Source organism: Pezoporus wallicus, unplaced genomic scaffold, assembly GCF_028554395.1.
Source record: "Pezoporus wallicus isolate ANWC-B61680 ecotype Strahan unplaced genomic scaffold, APGP_CSIRO_Pwel_v1 contig_2543, whole genome shotgun sequence".
NCBI classification, from domain to species: Eukaryota; Metazoa; Chordata; class Aves; order Psittaciformes; family Psittacidae; genus Pezoporus; species Pezoporus wallicus.
Window position 1 is genome coordinate 1,898,772 of NW_026638172.1, and position 16,510 is coordinate 1,915,281.

The following is a 16,510-nucleotide window of genomic DNA, read 5'->3' on the forward strand; positions in this document are numbered from 1 at the left end:
TCACCATCAAGTCCCAGAGAGCCCTCATGAGCTCTTTAGTGAGACTGAAGCCTATGACAGTTTTTATTCAGCATAACCTACAGGAATGGCAGAGGAGTGATGGGCTACAACATTAGCTGACATCATGTAGATTTGACTCTCATTCAGGGTAAAAGGACTGAAAGCAGACGGTCACCACAAACTCTCAGTAAGACGGTGCCAGAGTGCCTCCCTGTGTCTGTGTGATTGTCCAAGTTCGAGCAAAACCAACATAGACAGGGTGTAAAGTATGATTACAGAACATAATGGTGACATTGACTGCATAATTTACACAAGCTAACGTCTGTATATGGCACATGATAAAGACACTTCATTTGAAATAGCAGCCCTAATCACATTTTCAGAGTTGATAAACTAATGCTAGACAAATCTGTCTAGTATTTCAGCATCAGCAGAGCTACAGCTACATCACAGTCTGGATACAGAAACAAATTATGGAACAACAGCAGAAGGCATATGCATTTGCTTGGGGTAGGCATGACTTTCAAAGGTAGTTCCCTCTGATTATTGGGACCAATCCACTGTGTTGGCATATTGCTGGCTTCATCAGTGTTCTTACACAGAATGCTCATGCCCAGAAAAAAACATGCTTCACCTTCAGCTACTTCCTTCTCCTCTTGAATGAGCATCTTGCCACTGTGGTCCATGCTTGTGTCACCTTCAGGATGAATTACTGCAACGTTTTCTACCTCAAAGGTTGCAAAAAGGTCAAGATGAAAGCTGTGGCTGATTCATCATGTAGCAGCTCTCCAGTTCAGAAGTGAACACACAAAGCATATCCCACTCGTCCTCTGTGGTCTGCATTAGCTTTTCCCCCAGCTACAGAACAGAGCCAGGATACTGGTCTTCTAACATGCTCTCTCCAAGCTACCACAATGACAACGTGAAAATACAGAAAAGAAACAATAAACTGAATTTTGATAGAAATGCGTTCAAAACCTGAAGTCTGCTAAAGCGTCAGACAGTATCTGTGAGCATTCAGCTAATTGCAAGCTTCTTGGTATAAAGAGCTGCCAGCTGGAAGATTCAGCTATGTCCCATGCACTCAATAACAAACAGACTTATAATTTTTAATTACTCACAGTATGATCTTCTTTAAACTGTTAATAACAGGAAGACTAGTCGCTCCACCCAAAAGACACTCCATCTTAAATCACTGTTACCCTTGATTGAAGGTAAATGAAAATGCATCTCTTTATCTGCAGCCCTAGTCATTTAAGGGAGAAATTTAATTGCCCAAATGCAGGCACCTTAGAGCCCTGAATGATGTCCTAGAGAAGTCTCCAGCCTTATAGGAGTGGAACACTTTCTGGAGCAACAGAAAGGATGTCCTTTACCCTCAGAATGACCCGCTGACCATGGAGCTGAATCCCAGGACTACTTTGGTGCCTCTGAATTCCAAGCTAAAAGAATAATTACTCCACTAAACCAGATACTCTGGTTAAACTTGTCAATTATTCTGGTTTAAACAAAACCATTTCACAAGTGCTAAATTCAAAGAGACTTCCTTTTCTTCCTTAAAAAACTGGCTCATTGGGAAAAGTTAGAAATAAAATGCTCATCCAGAGATGCATTTTTGGTTTTGTCTTATTACTGGAAACATGTGGTGCCAAATTAAGCTCCCAGTTAAACAACTGGAGACTGCAGTGAATGTGCTTGTATCCACTGAGCCAGAGCAGTTAGATCTGTGGAACAGCAGTGAGTGTGCAATTCCCAATATTCCCACTGGTGATACTAGATGTCTTCCTGAGTCAGCAAAACCCAATTTGTATGACCTGACCATGATCCTGTTTCCCAAGCCTGGGTTAGCACCACATCACAGCCTTTCTGTTTAAGCACTGGGGCTGAAGAAGAGGCATCTATATCTGGTGAGGAATGCTTCTCCTTGTCTCCGCTGTATACAGCAGCATCAAAACTTGTACAGAAAACCCACCAAGCCCAGAACTTTCCACTTCTAAGTTAAGACACCACACTCCCCTTAAAGTACACAAAATTCTGCACAAGCTTTCTGCAGCTATAAATGAAGCCACTGCTTGTATCCTTTGAAAAACCAACTCCTGATTTTCACTGTCAAGCCCCTTTCTTTGAGAAATGCAAAGGGGAGAGGCTGCCAGGCTCTCCCAGCAATGATCTGGGAGTAGATCTTACCAGACAATGCTGCCTATGGCAGGGGAGGGATGATGACACGAGCCCTCCACAACATTCCTCAAATATGATTGTTTTACCAAGTCCCTCAGCAGAGAAGTTGCATGTTCAGACTTCTTCCCTGAAGGATATGATTAAGAAGCCAATTGTTCTGACCTCAGAAATCCTCAATATTTTCTTTATATTGTTTTCTTCTCACAACACAACAGAAGCAAATTGCTGCAGAGAGAAGACCATTTATTTCCATGAAGAATAGGGAAGAACATGTGTATGAATAAAACTTTAGAAACTGCACTGCATAAAACAAATTGTATGGGTCCAAGATGTTCATGCTTCAAGGCAGAGTGCAACCACTAACCAGTAAGCATCAGAAAACCTCCTGAGCATCATTCTCAAACCCTGGTTGCTACATGCCGCAACCTGTGAACACATCTGGCAACCAACGCTGCTATTTGTCCTTATGCTTTCTTATAAAACTACTATAAAATTACTCCAACCACAACCCTAAATCAGGTTTGTCAGCTCTTACTCTGTAACAGCAATCATACCTGCTGTACATTTTCAAGTCATTTCAGCTGTTATGGAAGCCCCATTGCTGCAAATCAGAAAGTGACATAAACACGTTCAGCTGCTAGAGATTTATAGCTGTTTGAATAAATAAGCCGCAAATCCTGTTCCTTTGTTTTAGTCTTATTATAAAACAAGACTTAAAACATATGCTCACAAAGATGTTCAGTGTACCACCTACCCCACGAGGCTATTGGAAGTTTGCATTTTGAAACACAGCAGAAATTCTCAAATTTATCTGGCATAAATTGTATTTTTGGAGCCTGGAATGGGCAGTGACCACTGCACAGGACTCAGAGGCACCTTGGTTTGCAGCTTGGCTCATCCTAACCAAAACTATCTGGCTTGTGGTCTTTATTTTCACTCTAACTGCTTAGCCACCTCAGTACATTCTTTCTTAATTAGCACCACTCTACACCATTCAGTGATTACAAACTGTACTGAAAACATCCAATGGATCTTTTGTTCTCCCCTTCACTTTGTTATCTTGGCCAAGGAAAGTGCAATTGAAGCCTTCATAGAATATCGTTTTAAGTTGCAAACAAGATTAGAAGAGACACAGCACCGAACTGTTCAGGCTTTTACTTCATTTGAACTTCACACATATCATCTCTACCTTTTTCTTTCCCCCCTTAGCTGATTGCCCAAGGTATGATTGTGAAATACCAAAATGCAATAACTGGATGTCATCACGTCACTGAGCAGCTTTCCAAATGTTAGGCTGGACTTACTGCCTGCCTTATTATGTCTTACAGATACTTCTGTTTGTTGTTACCCTTTTTTATACCATCTGTATTATTGATTCTGATTTTGCTATGTAATCCAGTGCAGGTCTAGCTTACAGCTATTTAACTCTGCAAATTGCTGAACTTTCCCCCATTAATGTTTAATAGCATTATTCTACTGAGTTAAATGGCACTGTATAAGCTTCGATTACATCTGTACTTGTTTCCTTTCACTACATTGCCCTAATCAATTTTTACAAGTAATTAAATCCTTCACCAAGCCTGAAACTGTAGGACTGCACTGTACAGAGCAGTTCCATTCCTCAGCTTTAAAAACTTAGAAGACATCACTTTCATGCAGATTTTTATTCATTTCCTAAATTAATTCCAAAACTTTTTGTTTTGTTTTTTTTTGGGGGGGGGAGGGTATCAAATTTGTTGTAATTATCTTTTACATAAACTTATTATGTCTTACAGATACTTCTGTTTGTTGTTACCCTTTTACATAAACTTCTGAACAAATATAATCCTCCCTCCACGTGCATCCTGAACTAATTCTAGTTGGTTTGAACAATAAGCAAAACACCATTTGATTGCAAAACATACATTTTAGAATTAAAGACAAATGAAAACAGATATTGTCTACTTAAAAATGGTAACTCTCCACTTTGTATTACAGTGCCTATCAGTAACTATGAAAAATATTTTTGCCAATATATTTATTCCCTTGCAGCCTTTACTAACCAATGAGTTTCTCTTTTCAGTGTGGGTTTTTCATGCTGCAGAGTGAATGAAACCATTTCATAATTTTTAAGGAAATAAAAAATAGTGGGATTCAAACTAGGATGTCCTGGCATAATTTTAAGGTTTGGTGGTTTTTAACCCAGGGAAAGAAAAGACAGTGTAACTTTCTTGATTGAAGCTGCAGTCTTGGGTTGTCATTTCCTGTGTGTAAGACTTCAGCCTCCTCAACTATTTGGTTATCCCCTAAAACATCTCTTACTGATTCTATTATATCAGTCACTGAAGGCTGATCTAAACAGTTTCAGTTCTTCTTTCAATTCTTCTGAAAAACCTACCTGTTATTGCTAGTCTGGATTTTCCTTTTATGTAACTGAAGTTTTAAAAACTGACTGGCTTTTACAGCATCCCTCTAGCAGAGATGAGAGCAAAACTTACTCTTTGGAAAAGAAGGAATTATTTGCTCTCATTAGCATCACTATTTACTACTCTCTGACAGAACTGCATGGTTAACCCAAGATAGTCAGTACCACTCCAAATGTATTGGTGTCTCTGGATGTAATTTTCAAAGAAAAGACTAGAGGAAGGGGTCAGGAAACAGCATTATTGCCATTTTGCAGCACAAATGGGTAACCACTGTAACACAGATGTTACCACAGCAAATCTCAAAAAAGCAATGTTTCAACGAGAATGTGCAGCTCCTGAATTATATCCTGAAGCTTTTTTGCCACAGCTTTAAGGTCCAGAATCCCCTTATATAACTGACATTCCTGTGAGGGGCCTTGACTACATGAACATTTGTTTGGTTTAAGTCTTTTGTAGTCAGTGGAGATGAACAAGCTCCACCAGCGTATGCTTCAGGCAAGGGTAAAACCAGGCTTAAGTAACTGTTTTTAAAGCCTTTTCAATTAGGATGCTGCTACTAATGGGTAGGTGCAAAGGAGTCTTGAGGAACCTGGTCTAGTGTGAGGCACCCCTGCCCATGGCCAGGAAGTTGGAATGATCTTAAGGTCCTTTCCAACACAAACCATTCTATGATTCTATGATGCTTAAAGGCCATGTAGTGTTAGGCAGTTGACTTAGAAATTAAGCATGGAAGCATGACTGTCTCCCAAAATACTCTGCAGAAACATACCTCTCATGAGATTATTCTATTAATTGTTTTCTAAATTCAAAAGAACATGCTCTTGTAACAGCAACAAAACGCTGGAGCAGATAACATGGAGCTTTCCCTTGCTGTAGCTGGGGACAATACAAAAGATGAAAGAGATGGCAAAAAAATTCTTAAGAAAAATTCTTAAGAAGCAAGAAGGGAAATTTTTTTGAAGGCCTCAAGCAGACCCACTGTGTATAATGCAAACATGAAGACAACAGAAAACACTGCCTCTGCTGCGGGACAGAACTGACAATATCAATCTGAAGGAGAAGTTGTGTAGTTTTCCTCTCTAAAAGGATTTGTATCAGGCCTAATACCCCAAGAAAGATGCACTTCCCTCCACCAAAGCAGAGCACTTACAAGTGTACACATCGCAGTGTGATGTTGTAACTCCCAATTCCTAGGATCATAGAATCACAGAATAGTTAGTGTTGGAAAGTACCACAAAGACACTGCTTCACTTCAGCCAAACTGAGGGAGGAGCATTTTTTGGAAGCACAGCCAAGAATCCAGTCTATCTAGCCAAATTTATTATCATTCATACATTTATTTCTGTACATTTTCTTACCTTACATTCTGAACCGAGGGATTTAACGGTTCATCTGGAACATTACTGGTTGCAGGTGCCTGTTCTTCTGTGATGGGCTGCAATGGCTGCATTACTTGAACTGTCCGAAAAAGCTGAGTGTGTTGCACTGGCTGTGGAGACTGTGTTGTCCTCGAAACTTCTGAAGTGGAGCTGGATGTCTGCTGCTGTGCAATTTCTACTTGCTCCTTCAGCTTCACAGGCTTTGAATTCCCTGTTTTTACCACGGTGGTTGATCCTCCCTTTGTTCCTGCATTTGCAGATGCTCTAGATCTGCTCGACTGGTTTCTGCTGGCCACAGCAGTTGGGAGCAGAGTTGAATCTGATGATTCAGTGCTAGGACTAGCATCTTCATCATCTATATAGATGAGATCTTTTGGCATTTCTTTAAATTGATATACTAGGCGCTGACCTTCCACTTTAGCCAGTATTCCTCTTTGGTAATAGTATCTGTTTAAAGCATACACGCATCAAAGTTATACAGTGTTTTTTGCCAAACCCCAAACAGCAACAGAATAGGCAGCAAACCCCCCAGAAAATAAGACCAGCAGTAACAACTAAACAATATTTTAAGTGCCTAGTTTCTTCATTACGAAGGAATGGCCAATTTAATTGTGCTTTTTTTTTTCCTCAAACAATATTTTTACTGGTATTTCTTGTCGCCTTTTAATTTCAACCTCAGATAACTGAGGAGAAAGAGAAGAATTACGTGACTTGGCACCTCTGCTATCAACTCCTACTCTTTAAAAGTTGCATGAAACTTGCAATTCTCCTCTTGACTCATATAGTTCTTTCAGTTACCTGAATTCAAGCTTATTCACCAGTCAGCACAGGCAGACATTTCAGCTACAGCAAAGCAAAGGGAATAGGACAGGAGAGCTCTACCTGAGTTTTATTTACAAATTAACATGACAATTTTAAGTTGTACACACTGAGGTGAAGAGAGTACTAACTCTTCTGTCCTTACAAATTAGATGCGGCATTTAATGCATGCAAACACTAAGGCACCAGAAGCAGTCATTACTGAAAATGCACGTACCTGAGAGCTCTACCCATTGTTTCATAATTCATGTCAGGTTTGTTTTTATGTTTTCCCCACAACCTGGACACAGCCTTGGAATCAACCAGTTTGAAAATGCCCTTCTCTCTTTGAGTCCATTTGATATATTTAGGACATGTAGCTTTGTCCTGAAGCAGTGCTAGTAAAAACTCCCAGAGATAAATTGTATTTCCTAAAATGAAAGTATTTCAGGACAAGGAATTAAAAAAAAAAAAAAAAGAAACATTAGTTGACTATATTTTATTATGTATCACATATTACATTATTATGTAAATAATCTAAAAAAAAAAAAAGGAAGCTGATATATTTCTAAATAGGCTGTCATACATCATCAAGATACCATCAAGACTAGGAAACAGTGATAAAAGGGCATGGGAAGGGATTCTTTTTATTATAATCTGGGTGCCCTAACACACTATCAATGGTCTAACCTACAGAGTCAGGTACCAAGTCAGCCTACAGTCAGTCTTGTTCCAATCACCAATGTCAGACAGTATTAGTCACCTACATGTACAGTTCCCTCCTGCTTAATCCAGAAGCAGCCACTACTGCTTTACCTTAAATGGGAATGTGTTCAGGTCCATCCTCTGAAAATGCTGGAAATTAAGCCCTTGCTTAATTGAAGCAACTTTGTTCACTGAGGTGTTATAATCTTTAAAAGGCTAAAGGAAATCCTTACTTTTAACTATTAGATTTATATGGGGCAATCATATGGGGATTCCAATTGGCCTGGGAGATTCTAATTGGACATAAGAGAACAATCAGCCATTGGAATCATCTCTCCAGGGAAGTGGTGGATTTCTCAACACTGGGCACTGCTAAGGTTTGGCTGGACAAGGTGCTGGCACATCTAGTCTAGGTCATGCTTTGCCTAGAAAGGTTGGACCAGATCATCCCTGAGGTCCCTTCCAAACTGTCACTCTATGATTCCATGACCAGTGGCATATGTTGAGGTTGGCAAACCTCCAAGAATAAGTTTCAAACCCAGATTATTTTCTTTTCTAAACCAGTGAGCACCTGCACTTGCTGGTAGCAAACATTCAAATTTCACTTTACAAACAAGCAGGCACAAACATTTATATATGGAAATGCATCACATCTGCTCGGTGTTTACCACGTATAAAGAAACAGTATTAAAATCACAGATTATGAATACTTAAAATGAGTACAAAATTTGCATATTCTTTTTTTTTCCCAAAAGCACATTTAAGGATTCTAAACTCATACAACTAATTAGACCCATTTTCCTGCTTTTGTAAATGCTTTTGCTGTTTGATGTTCTTTTGAATACTTGAAGCTGCACATAAGCTTCTTAGTGAAATGCTGTTAGTCTGAGAAAGGAAGAAGAAACTTCTTGTATAAAAGTATCATCTCCTACAAGGAGCTGTGCAAAAACACAGCAAGGACAGTGTGTGGAGATTTCTGAAGGTTCACAAGAAGGACGCCAGTGCATCAGAGGGTACAAATTTCCTCTCTGTCAGCTTCAATTTAACCCAGTAGTTTTTTCAACTGTAGTAACCACCAGTCTCAACTCTTTTCAATCAGAGGGGTCTTACACATTAAACTACCCATACTCCTGCACCATAATCTGTACTCTGCAAATCTTCAGCAAAGTCATCAGCATGGCAGTACAAAGAGTTAGCAACTCCTTCAGCAGGTGGGAACTTGAAAAATGAACATCCCTAGAAAAAACACACTGCCTTTGCAGCGTACATCTTCCTGCTTGCATAAAAGGGTCAGCCTGTTTGCCTTTGGATACCCCGAAGGCAAAGGTTAAGACTGTTTAGGCAAGACACAATGTCAGCCAGGAGTGAGAGCATTCCCAGCCACTTACCATCTAATCCAGGGTGCTTTTGCTGCAGTCTAGACTAAAAATGCTCAGCTACATCAAGGCAAGCTGAAAATCTGTCACTGCTTAGCCACTGAAAAACCACCGTGAAGAGGACTGTCTGTGAAAAAACACGTCTGCCTTACTCAGGCAGGATTTTTAACCCCCCCAAGTCACAGTGGTAAAAGAAATACGTAGAAAATTCACCCTTCTCCATGCCTCACATCAAATAATTCTATGGAGGGCTTGGTACTTTGGCATACATGTTCCCTTTAGGGAAACATTGTGAATACTGAAAGACAGGCAACTCTTACAGTTTTCTAGGTGCTTCCCTGCCATGGCTAGTTATATTAATATTCCTTTTATTTTAATTCTGTGTTCCTCAAAATGCAAATCAAATACTTTTGCTGTAGCTTTTCCGTAACAGGCAACAGTTTCAGGCAACATGCTTCTTTTTAATTCCTTCTGAATTAGCAATTTTGTAACAATGGACAAATGTGAAAAATGGTGCAGCCTTGCTATCATCAACAAAAACATTACACTCTTTTCTGCCTTTTAATTTTGTGGCTAGATGCTTTAATATTCTCTATTATTTCATTTGAGCACTACTGAGAGGTTCCTCTGATACTTTTGTTTCATTTTTACTTAAAAATCTGGTTTGAATTAAAAACAACAAAACAAAACAGCAATGCGTACTCAGAATTGCATTAACCTGTTAGATATTTACTGCTTGCCAACAGGGTTTTAGTTTTTTTCTGTTACTGCAGAAAATCCCTCTGCAATAGGAAAAAAAAAAAGCCCAAACTCCTTTGTCAGTGTAGTGATTTTTCTGATTCAGGAGAGTCTGATGTCTTATGCCACCACCTTCCAAGTTTGGCTGGGCTTCTATCCTGGCATGTACTTCACACACGCAAGCACATCAGCTCTCAGGTGTGCATGCAGGCACTTGTGGTGACACAGGGGAGGCATATTTCCAGCTCCTGCCTCTCTGAGCACAGCATAACTCGGTGGGTGCCAGGATGTCAGGCTGCCATTCAGATGCCAGCCCAGGCACAAGTGCAGGTGCTGGACCCCACAGCAAAGCAACCAAGTTGTAGACAAAACTGGCAGGCAGCACCGAACAGTTCAGGCTGGAGGAAATGATTTATTGTATCAGTTATGTGGTATTTATTTTCTTTCTTCCTTTTAAACACAGGAGGAATGAAAGTATCAAACCCCCAAGTTTTCTGCCAAAGTCTTCAAGCTACGTCGTAACTTTCCTCAAAATTCAGGCCTTGGTACTTCTTGCTGCCAACTGGCAGCCTTGATTAGCTCCTCATGCAGAATTAGACACACACAGATGGAAAACATTTCCAAAGATCATCTGTCAAAATAACCACAGCCCAAGAAACACTAATACAATGAAAAGCATGTCCCAAGACTTCACTCAGAATGCAGCAGCCTCTGCAGGGGTTGAAGAGTTTCCGAGAATCCTGACAAATAAATTGACAACTACATTAGTCTGCCTAGGAACCGGGTACTGCATTAGGAAACCCCATGCCCTCATTATTTACTTGCCTTAAGATGAGATTTTAAACACCCCTGTGCATGAGACCTGGTTTTACACCCCAAGAGTGTGGTTCCTCAGAAACAATGTTCTTTTAAAAACTTCAGGGACGGCTCTTCAACTTACCCTTTCCATCTCTGTTTCTCTTTTTCACACATATGTTTGGAGTTGTAGTAGGAGACTCAGGACGAGGTGGTCTCGACTTCTTCCCTGAAATAAACCACTAGTAAGTCAACTGAAGCTTAAAAACAAAAAAGGGAAATAAAAAAGAACAAGAACCTAAAAAGGGAAGAGATCTGTTTTCCCAATTCAAAGAGGATTCCATTTCTAGTAAGTTAAGAGCTCCATTCTATGCTGAACATCAGTTTCTACAGCAGGATTGGGCCCTGTATGCTCAGTGTACTTCTGGTAAAGATTATGCTCACTTCTCCGAAGTCCATGTCCCTTGGAAATTTCTGTGGCTTTTTAAGTACTCCTAAGAATACTTAAAACCGATGAGTTAGGAAGAATAAGCTGTTAACCGTGAGCAAGAGTTTAAACAGGAAAAACTAGATAAAATACAGAGTACACTCTTGTTCACTCATTAACAACATGGAATTTTGGGATAAAACAAGATTGCTTGTTTCATAGCTTGTAGGTGTCCACTGATAGCAGCAACCCACATTGTCATGTGAAGAAAACATTTTTCACTTCTTTTGAGAAATGGGTAGAAGACACCTTTCTCAACAGTGGCTACAGGTAAAGTCAGTTGTTTGTTAAAACCAGCAGAACCAGTAACAGGCTCTGAAAAATGCCAGTTTTTAAAATCATAAGCACAGTGCCTGTCTCTGGTGAGGAAGACTGATAGAAAGAAGTTAGTTACAACTGATGGCAAGAATGAAGAGTATGCATTTAAAAATGTTGAGGAATCAACTACCTAAACATAACTGGAGAAAAAATGTAAGTCATGCCGAAACATTTTTTCAATATAAAACCTTGAACCTATTCCTCCATTAGTTCTCATTCCCTGCAATGGCAGCTTTTACAGGTAATGTAACTAATCAGGAACTTTCAGAGCTTTCTTATGATATAAAAATTTATCAGGTTTTGCAGGTTTTTGTACATTGATAAAACCTAAATTATTCACGTACTATCTTTGCTCTTTTGAGAGGCACAATAGACCAAGCAGACACAGGACTCAGATAAACATATTTCTAATCTAAATAGCATATGGTCAGAATTAAAGATCTAAAGAAAAAACATTTTCCTTTTTCTCTATTTATTGTGTTTTCAAAGAGTTGATGTTCTGAGGCAAGACCAATAGGCCTGTGCAATTCTGTGCACTATGATGTTCCATTTTGGTTTTAGTTTTAGAGACTATCTTAGTAAGGAAATGATCCTGCTGCAGAGAGGCTTTTTTACTATCTCTGAAGAAAATGCTCAGTGCCAGCCTGCACTGTCTGCTAATCTGACAGAATTCATGACTGAAGACGGGACACAAAGTCCAACGACTGTCTTGGACAGTAATGTCTTCCTTGATTTCAATGAAGATGGGAGGGAGCAAATCCTACCACACTATTCTTCTTTCAGATATCACCATATGAAAGGATAAGAAACTAGTACATTTTTAGCAGCTTTGTTCCACTCACCAGTACTGATTGTGGAAATATCTGGTTTCTCTACAATGTCTAGATGAAGTCACTCTTGTATAGATCAGCTTCTACTGAACAATTAGTCCCTCAGGGTAACTTTGGTTAAGCAGTTTTCTCCCCTCAGACAGGTGTCACTGGAAGACTCTTGGATGCTCATCATGTTTCCCCTCTTGCACGGGTGTAAATGTATGCCATTAAGGAGTGGAGAGTGTTATTTTGATGTCATTAATTACCTTGTGTCTAAATAAGATCAGATCTTAAAAGAAGTGGATAAGGGCTCAACTAGCTCATGAATAAGTACTGATCACATATACTTTATGCATTTCTGATTAGGGATAACCTAGGCTACTAACATGAATATTACTCCAGCAATTCCAGGCTTTCTCATTTCAGCCTACATTACTTCAGGACATCCCATTTGGACAATTCTCTACCAGAAACCCATAGAAAATCAGAAATCAGCAAAGAGCGTGAAACTCATTTACAGAAAGGTATTGATGTTACTGCTCCTTATCTGAGCTAGAGGTACTTAAGATGATGGCTTTAAATTGGAGCTATAATCTCCAGCTGCTGACACCATCAAAACCACAGTGAACAGAGACACACAAGATACAGTTTCCTTTGTTTAAAAGAAGATACTTTCTGAAAGCACATTAAGCATTAGCACACTTCCTCCTTTGGTTGGGCAGAGCATGACTTTGTTACCTTTCAAACTACATCACTAAATTCCTTTTTAGAAGAGACTTTTACAAAGAGGAAGGGTAAGTACACATGCAACAGTCAAGCCTGAAGGTGGGACTACTGCAATTTTTATATAGCCAAATGAATTTATAATTGGTATTTCCACTTTCCTATTTCCATGGGTGCAAAAACACGTCAAGTTAGAAATTCATGCTACAACTTAATGTGATATGTAGACAGTGAGATGCTCACCCTGATTAAGTATTTTATACCACACCAGAAAAAGTTCAATGCCTTTTCTTGAACTGTTTTCAGTGGGGTTTGTTAACAAAAACAAAGAAAAAAAAATATTTAAACCCCTAATGAATAGTGTATACCTAAATATAATGTCTACATAACTTTTGTGACCACCTACTGCCAGGTGCCTTCCATAGCAAAAATGGGACTAAAGGTATTAGCACAGCAAATTTCCAGGCTTCTTCTTCTGGCATCGCTCTGTTTATCCTCTCTTTCTGCCCTGTAGTTTAGCAGCTCAGTGCTCAGACATTCAGGAGTGCAAACATCACTCTGAACATGGGTTTGGAGTGGCACAGATGGGTGGATACAGCTCTCCTGCTGCAGCAGTAAGGCCACAAGGAAAGGAAGTGAAATCAGCCTGTCACTTCTAGAGAACATTTTCTTGGAGGAGCTCTACTTGGCAACGCCATTCTGGCTCACTTAGCTGGCAACACTCTGCACAGTGCAACCTTGTAAGTTTAGCTGATGGGTTATATTATGCTAGAAGTCTATAAAATCATGAGTGGTATGGATAGGGCTAAATGACTGGGGTCTTTCGCTGTGCCACAAAACTGATGGAAGGAAGGGAAAGAGACTGCACTTATGAAAATAAGAAGAAAATAAACAACCAACCAAAAGAACCTCACCCACACACTGCACGTCATCCTAAAAAGCACTACAAAAACCAATAACATTTTGCAGCAACTGTTGGCACACCAGCATCTTACAAATCCCCGGACATTCTGAAGTAACACTTCAACATCACTCAGACCGTACCATCTACCTCATGAAGTCTCAACTTTGGCGACTAGTAGTTACTGAAACACTAAGCTGATGCATCTCTTCTAGTATATTTTCTATCTGATGTAACTGCCAAAAAGAAACACACACATTTGCTGTGAAGCAACCAGTTTTCTAACCTACAGCTAGGGAGGAGGAAGGAGTGGGAGAAAGCAGAAGCACAACACAAAAGAGGGTATGAAAGCATCAAGCCAAAGAGGTTAAATATGTGGCAGACAGCAGCTGCTTGTTTAGTGGGGGACTTGGCAGTCCTGGGGTTAAGGTTGAATTTGATGATCTTAAAGGTCTTTTCCAACCTAGCTGATTCTGTGATTAAAAAGAATAAGAAAAACCCAAAAGGACAGTTTAAAACACTATTACAGTGGTTATCTCACAGTACCGCAAACAGCACAGCAGCTTCCCCAGCAGCACTCTCGGGGCAGCTGCTGGTAAAGGTCTCCTCTACAGCAGTTTCAGTTCAGCTTTCTTAGGGGAATGGGAGATTTACAAACCCACACCCATCCTGCCAGACCTTGTGACACACACTGGGCTCTGGGGCTTCCCCAAGATTTCCACAGGCCAATGTGCTCCCTCTTACAGAGCAGAGACTCCCAATATTTAGAAGCAGCAGCAAAAGCAGCAGTATAAATGCACTCTCATTCAGTGGGAGTATGGCTTGATAGCAGGAGCCCTGTTCTGGAATGCTTTCATTTCACAGGGGAACCTGTCAAGGTCCTCGTGCTCTGATTCAGTCCCAGTATTAGCTCCAGAAACATAACTCTCTTGATTTCTTCTTTTATTAAAAATCTGTTGTAACAGCACCTCACATCTGCTGGCCCTGCATGCCCTGTCTACCCGCAGACATCAGTTTCAGGACCTCAGGTGTGATCCATGCTGGAGCAGGACAGGAAAACGGGAGCAGAAGGTCTGACTAACACCACTTCATTACCCTTTGGCACAGTACCGGCTCCAATGGAGCATCACTCAGTGGATGCTGTGTAAATGTTATCTACCATAAACAGGACTAATGCTTACTACAGCATGCAGCTACTTTAAAAACACCTAAAATGAAATCGTTCATATTTAACAAAAGCTAAAAAAACTCTCATTCACATCCCATATTCTTACCTGAAGCTAAATAAGAGCTAATTAAAGTAGCTTTCACAGTAACAAAAGTTCTATAGCTTGTACTGCCATTCTGCTCTGAAGAAGAAACTACAAACAGGAACAAGCAGAGATTCATGTTTCCTGTGGGACAGGCCATCTTTGCTACCTCTCCAGCACCATTAGTATCTAAGCGCTAGCATCTGTGCTCACACTACCCAGTAAGAACACATCTCCTCTGTATTGCTAGCTGAGAAATTTCTTGCTCAGTCATCTTGACACCCAGAATGGTTCCAGACACCCCCAGGGGAGGCAAGCATGCCACGCACTGCTCTCCTACTCCATACCGCTGTTCTCCAGTAGCATCTTACCTTTTTTCTTCTTTGGTTGTTCAAGTTCTGGAGTCTCTGGTGATTCAGCATAAGCGTCTGGGGCTTGGTGAACTGCCACCACGTCAGGGATCCCATCAAACGTGACTGACACGTGTGTAATAGGAGACACGATATCATCATCTTCAGTTGCGTCAAACATAGTTGCTTAAGAGAAAGGGACAGCAGGGATATTTTCACAGAGCCACAAGGACTTTTAAAGGCTGTTTGTGCTTGTTTTTTGTTTTTTTGTTTGTTTTTTTTTTTTTTTTCATCTTTCCTTACTTGTTCAACTCTGGCTAAGCAATTAAATCATTGTCTACAACACTGGACTTCTGTTATCCAAACTATGTACACAAGGCTACTTGGAAACAAAATGATCTTAGCAATTCCATGTAATCATGGTGCACTGAATCCATCTTTCTTTCACAACTAAGCAAGGCAAATAGAGATTAGATTTGCTTTCATAAAAACTTACTTATTCTTTTGTCATCCAACATAGGACCAGGGGAATCCATATTGAGAAGTGCTTCAGCAGCCTCGATTGTTTCCATTGTCTCATCTCCATTATGACAAGATGCTTCAACTAAAAGCAAGAGAGAAAAATTAACTCTTAACAAGCTACAAACTGGACTTAAAGCGTAACATGTATTTATTCCTATTTCATTTCTAGGGAAAAATAAGTGGCAAACATGATCTTCAACTAGCTGAGCAGTAACAGGTTAGCTGGGGAGAAAATGCACACTGCAAGAATTACCTTATTTAATACACTATATTTTTTAGATTGTGTGAATTAAAAAATAAAACCAAAACCAACACAAACCCTTTGTTTCTGCCTCATCCCCTTTCCTGATCAAGCACATGCAGTAAAACACAACACACATGAACCCTAGGAAACATCACTACTACAAACAATACTTCACACAGTATCTTTTTAAAAAAAACCAACATTGCTGATTTCTTCTTATGGTGGTCCAAAGGAAGTGAATTCCGTAATTAAGAGATGCTCACCAAAAGTATCCTGTCATTTAGCCTGGAGGACAGATCAGAAAATAATCCACAATTTTTATTAGAGAGAATATGATCTGAATGTGTAACTGAATCCTAAACCATTCAAATCCATGGGGATTACAGATAAGGCTAACAGTGCAGGCTCCAGAATCACACTGGAAAGCAGACATAAACCATGAAAAGCAATACGAAGGGCTGGCAAACCGTTCAAAAAAGTCTGACTACTGGACAATCCCTCATCAATTTTATGATGGTGTCCTTTAGAC

At 39.9% G+C, this 16,510-nt stretch overlaps 1 protein-coding gene across 5 annotated transcripts in view; it reads right to left on the reverse strand.

The window, feature by feature from the left end:
• The window catches only part of ELF1 (E74 like ETS transcription factor 1), an 88,208-nt gene that overhangs the window by 6,357 nt on the left and 65,341 nt on the right, over nucleotides 1–16,510 (reverse strand). For all 5 annotated transcript variants that reach the window (XM_057409698.1, XM_057409696.1, XM_057409694.1 and 2 more), the window contains exons 4-8: nucleotides 15,712–15,819; nucleotides 15,237–15,401; nucleotides 10,520–10,603; nucleotides 6,999–7,191; nucleotides 5,942–6,409 (exon numbers count right to left, since the gene is read on the reverse strand). In XM_057409698.1, the coding sequence (XP_057265681.1) occupies nucleotides 5,942–6,409; nucleotides 6,999–7,191; nucleotides 10,520–10,603; nucleotides 15,237–15,401; nucleotides 15,712–15,819 (1,018 nt within the window). The remainder of the gene's footprint in view (nucleotides 1–5,941; nucleotides 6,410–6,998; nucleotides 7,192–10,519; nucleotides 10,604–15,236; nucleotides 15,402–15,711; nucleotides 15,820–16,510) is intronic.